Genomic DNA, 5,906 nt, shown 5'->3' on the forward strand with positions numbered 1-5,906 from the left:
CTGCATCAGCCTCCCGAGTAGCTGGGACTGCAGGCATGCACCACCATGCCTGGCTACTTTTTTCTATATATTTTTAGTTGTCCAGCTAATTTCTTTCTATTTTTAGTAGAAACGGGGTCTCGCTCTTGCTGACGCTGGTCTCAAACTCCTGACCTCGAGTGATCCACCCGCTTGGCCTCCCAGAGTGCTAGGATTACAGGTGTGAGCCACCCCACCCAGCCAATAATACATTTTAATCCCAGCATTCTGGTTTTAAGATGTATAAATCTCATTCCTTTCAGAGAAAATTGAGCACTTAAATTCAGTCCTCGTGCTGAAGCAATAGCTAAGACCTGCCTTTGTGTCTGCCAAGTACAGTAACACTTCCAAATGCATTTTTCTTTTGATTTGTGTCAATAGATAGACTTCTCAAATATTTGTTATCTTTCAGCTACCTATTTAAATTCCTATATAAGTGGAAACATAAGAACCAGTATTAAAAAATGACATTACCGACCTGGGGAGGCTTATATCCACTTCCAATTCTTGCATCTCAGAGAACCATTTCAGGATGTGGTGAGCAGTAATTCGTTTTTCCACTTCCTCTATGTTCATATCTTTTGCTGGAAGTATGATGATTAAACTAAATTCATCATCTTTATAAGGCAATTCCAAAACCTGGTAGTTCATGGAAGGTTCAGAAAAATATCCTGGAACAGAGAAAATAAAATATCAAATATATTTGGCAATTCCTAAAGCTATGCTTTAAAATGTGATTTCTCGTATTACCGTATTTTGTTCTTAGAAGAGCCTTCATCATTGGAATTTTGACTGCTGAGCCATCTTTCTTAATAAAATTCATCAGCTGTGTGTCCTCTTCCCTGAATTTCTGTTTCCAGTCCCCCTTGAAATAAATAGCATTCACCAGGACAAGCCGAGTCAGAGGGCCAAATTCTTCACCTGAAAACATGTCTTTAATTTTTCCTATGAAAGAGGTGGAGAAGGAGGAAGGAAAAAATATGCAATAGTGATTCAGTGGAACTGCTTTGAATGGAATTAATGAAAATGTCTTTGCTGATCAGTTTTGGACAGGGTGTCTCATCATGTAAACTTAGCAATTTTGAGAGTAAAAGGGAATGCTACTAAACATTTCACTAAGAAACAGGTGTAGGCCAGGCGCGGTGGCTCACGCCTGTAATCCTAACTCTCTGGGAGGCCGAGGTGGGTGGATTGTTTGGGCTCAGGAGTTCGAAACCAGCCTGAGCAAGAGCGAGACCCCCGTCTCTACTAAAATTAGAAAGAAATTAATGGGACAACTAAAAATATATAGAAAAAAAATTAGCCGGGCATGGTGGCGCATGCCTGTAGTCCCAGCTACTCGGGAGGCTGAGGCAGGAGGATGGCTTGAGCCCAGGAGTTTGAGGCTGCTGTGAGTGAGGATGATGCCACGGCACTCTAGCCCAGGCAACAGAGTAAGACTCTGTCTCAAAAAAAAAAAAAGAAAGAAAGAAACAGGTGTAAATGGAATTTCACTAGGAAATGGGAAATATAAGACTGTTTTTGGCAAATTTGAACAGACCTAGTCATAGACTCTTTTCAGTGAGATTTATTTGCATCAATTGTCTTTCAGACAGAAAGAACAAAAAAAAAATGTTTCTTTCTTTATATTTATTGATATTATTCACACTAGATTTCAAGGTCTTCCAGGAGGCCAATCATAATTAGTAAGTTAATGGTATGCCCAAACTTGCCACTCTTGCACCTGTAGCCAGCGACCAAAGGGACAAGAATGGAGGTTACTGGTATGATTTTCCTCTTCTATTTCTATGTTCAATGAGTATTTCCAAGTTATGAGAAATAAGCATGATCAGATGCCACGGAGCTGTCCACTGACGTCTTCATCCTGTACCCCTAACGCTTCTCACCACACCCATCTCACATTTCCAACTTATGCTTCCCCATATAAGGCTTCTCGTAAACAATACAGCAGTATCTTACACCACCACAGTGTTTTGCAGCTGAACGAATAAATAAACTACTATTTATCAAGGGCTTGGTATATGCTTGTCACTCCACATATATTATTATTAAAACTTCTAATAATCCTGAAATGTTTTAATAGAGTATAGCCTATACATTTCTAGGATTTGAACTCAGATCTATTAATATGTGACTTTAAGCTTACTACATCTCTCTGTAGTAACTCTGGAATTTTTGCTAGTTTGTATTAAAATTAGTTTAGACTACCATCTTTATGATAGGATGATTAACATTTATTATTAAACATTAACACATTCAACTAAAATGTGTTAATTATTTGAAATATACGTGGGAAAGAAGGCATTTGGGATTGACATCTAACTTCTACCTGGCCAAAAATATTGTTGCTGCTTCCATACTTAAAAAATCCATGCTTGAACAAAATTATTATTAAAATCCTCTTATTAAGAATTCTATAAATAGGTGCCTCTCAAAAAATAATAAGAGAATCAGTATACTTTTGAAAGCAGCTTACCATTTCTCAGTTTTACAATATAGTACTAATTTAAATAACAGTGAAATGAAATAGGAGATTTGATCCCTCTGATCTATGGTGTAGCAGGAAAATATTCAGCCATTCTTTACTTTAGGATATTAAAAACCATGAATACAATGGCAAATAATGATTTTATGAAAATGGGAAACTTTACCATCTGTTTTGCTTTCTACCCAGGTACTTATTGTTTCTGCACAAGCCCTTGCATCTTGAAAATCCACCAGTTTTACGGCGCTCTGAAAAAATTCCTTGTTGCCATAGAGATACTGTTCTTTCACAGCGAATCCTTCTTGAAGGTAGAGGGCATTGGCAAGATTAAATGTAAATTCTTGTTTTTTCTTTGAGATGGCAGAGAAAAATGACTTCAGTACAGAAAATTCTTCTCCTAAAAAATAATTATAATGTATACTGGCATATTGAACAACATATAAACAACAGCTTTTCTTTCAGCTTTGCTATCTAAATGCTCTGATTCATATCACCATTTTTGTACCCTTAGGTATAACTAACAATCTTTTCTAAGTTAGTATAAATATTTTAAGAATTTATCTCCTATAGAATATGCATTTTGTAGAGACATCAACTTTTATACAGAAAAAAGAAAATCCACGTAAATTTGCAATTTGTCAAAAACAAGGACATGCATTTATGCAGGCTGAAAGGAAGTTCCTCGTTATAGTCACATTTAGCTCATTTTTAGGTGTTGGAAGTTTATGTTTAGAATCTTATTCTTTATATAATATGAACATGTGTTATTTATGAAAGGGAAATGCTAATGAATGTTGATGGGGGTATAACAGTGATTAGCAATCCTTTTCAATTATTACTTTTATTTCAGCCTAAGAAATAATTGCTCTCTTATGAGCAACTGTCCAGGTTTTGAAATTTACAAAGCAACCCTTATCATCATCTCTAGAGATGTGTAAGAATCAGTATTGTCTATTTCTTCAGGTTCATGAATCTATATTCTTTTGCTGTCTGCATGAACAATAAAAATCTCTAACCATTCCAGCTATAACCCCTAGCCAAAATAAGTCAGTCAGAGTCAACTAAAAGTCTCATTGTAGGCCTATGATTTATTTTTGGATTGTTCTGACCACGATGTTGTCAGAAAGCTGTGCATGCCTATGAGAGAAGTCTACTCTGAGATTTTGCTCCATAGCTTCTTATTCATTACCAAAGGGTAACAGCATTTTTCATTCCCTTCCGGCTTAGTCCTGGAACTCAATCATTAAGTCTGGGGACTCTATTTCAAATAACAGGTCTTTCCGGGCCTTCATTAAATTTTCAGCTAAATACGAAAAATACCTCTTTCATAACTTAAAAGTTGATTATATTGAATTAATCTCTATTGAAGAAAACAAAATCTAGCTGGTGCAGTGGCTCATGCCTGTTATCCTAGCACTTTGGGAGGCTAAGGCCGGAGATCGTTTGAGGCCAGGAGTTCAACAAAACAAATGGTTAGTCCTTGGAAGATACCAATTGAATAAAGAATTACAGAAAAAGTATTACTAAGAGGAACTTACTGCTAGGTATCTATTGGAAATAAGGAGGGTGTGTGTGTGTGTTTGTATGTGTATGTAAACACATTTTTTTAAATTAGAAGCTAGAAGCCCATATGGCATCTTTGTGCAAATAAGAATAGTGCCCTCACCGTGTGAGCTGCAGCCTTACATCTTGTCCAGCTGAGTGGAGACTACATTTTAGCCCCTGCTTGCTTCCTTGGCCTGTCGTTCTTATGTAAGTACAACCTACACAACCTGTAGACAGGAAGCTCTACAAGGTATATTGCATTATGTTTCGAAATCCGGGATTCTCTATTCGTTGAAATATAGTCACAGATATGAAAGATCTTAGATATAAAAACTTACTTCTATATGATTGGATCTGAAGACATTCAGTAATTCTTTACAACCCTGGAATTCCTTACATAAGGAAGGGAAGAAAGTTAATCTATTTTGCTTGTTTATGCAATGATTTCAGATGCAATCATTTATTGCTATTTGAAGCCTGTAAGAAATATCTCAATAACTGAGAGGCTGCAGAGATGACTTCCTGAGTAAAGACATGAGAGCTTCTCCAAAAGAATTAATTAAGGTCAGAAATGAAGTGACAGAATTTAAAACTAATTTTCAGGAATTCGTAATTTATGAACATCTTTAAAGGAGTAAAAAAAATAGCGATGGGAGAGAAAAAAAATAGTTCCAACTCATTTGCTAGAGCAAATAGATTTATGTCTTGTACTTAAGGTCTAAGACTGTGTGACAAAGAGCTTCCCTTTGATAAATCTCTGGACTCTGAAGTCAATGAAAAAATGTCATCATGTAGCATAAGTTTGGAATCAAATATAAAGTTGTTGGCCTTATAAATTTGATTTAATTTATGGATTAATGACCTATTTTAGCACGGATTGAAAAGAATACATACATATGCATGGCTCCTAATAAGCAATGAGAACAAGTTTATTTCATTTCCTGAATTAGAGCCATGGAGAACCTACAGGTCGTGGCTAAATGTAATTCTAGGTGTGGCTGTACCAGACTTTCAGAAAATGTTCTAAAATGTAGTTCATGTTCTCTTCTCCTGCTCCTAAGAGGCCAAAGGCAGATTTTTGCGTGCATGTGAGAAATCCAAAGATGTAAACAAAGGTAGCTGTAGGATTACCGACTATCTCAGCCAAAAGGTTCAAACAAATTACCTAATCCAAACTCTTCCTTTTACAGTGAGGAATATGAGATCCAGAAAGATGAAGAAATTTGAAAGGTGACATGACTTGTGGCAAATGCAGAGCTGGGACAGGAATTCATGCCCCATTCTCTTTTCTTAACCTTCTTGGAATAAAGCACCTTCAATTTAGCCTTTGATTAGTCCGCAGCATTTTTGAAGGTAAAGAAAAATGGAGCATTATCAGATGATCAACAAAAATGAAGAAGGTAAATTCTGAGCAGATATTTTGAAAATGGGAGAAAGAAGGAGAACTGAGGACACTGAGAGCCCCAGTGGTGTTAGGACGCCAGCAGCTATGTTCCCATCTGTGGACCCCCATAGAATAAGCCAGGTGTCACCATGGAGTAATAGGGCCAGGACTGGGAATCAAGGGCAGAAAAAGTAAAATAGACACTGAATTAACAGATAGCACATTTTGAAAATTAGTGGGGGATTGAAGGCAGGGTCAGGACTAAGGTGAATTAATGAGACACTCACCTTGGGCAAAAAATTTAAGGACATGCCAAGAACTCAGTAGTCAAGATAAATAATGTTCCAATGCAATATTTTTTAAAAAAATACAAAACAGGCCGGGCGTGGTGGCTCACGCCTGTAATCCTAGCACTCTGAGAGGCCGAGGCGGGTGGATCGCTCAAGGTCAGGAGTTGGAGACCAGCCTGAGCAA

General features: G+C 37.0%; 1 protein-coding gene across 1 annotated transcript in view; it reads right to left on the reverse strand.

The window, feature by feature from the left end:
• SERPINI2 (serpin peptidase inhibitor, clade I (pancpin), member 2) overlaps positions 1-5,906 on the reverse strand; it is a 29,081-nt gene that overhangs the window by 20,687 nt on the left and 2,488 nt on the right. Inside the window, exons 2-4 of the mRNA XM_012640195.1 lie at positions 2,670-2,900; positions 769-963; positions 497-689 (exon numbers count right to left, since the gene is read on the reverse strand). Of these exons, the coding sequence (XP_012495649.1) occupies positions 497-689; positions 769-963; positions 2,670-2,900 (619 nt within the window). The remainder of the gene's footprint in view (positions 1-496; positions 690-768; positions 964-2,669; positions 2,901-5,906) is intronic.

The sequence above is a fragment of the Propithecus coquereli genome, unplaced genomic scaffold (assembly GCF_000956105.1).
Source record: "Propithecus coquereli isolate 6110/MARCELLA unplaced genomic scaffold, Pcoq_1.0 Scaffold15, whole genome shotgun sequence".
Classification (NCBI taxonomy): Eukaryota; Metazoa; Chordata; class Mammalia; order Primates; family Indriidae; genus Propithecus; species Propithecus coquereli.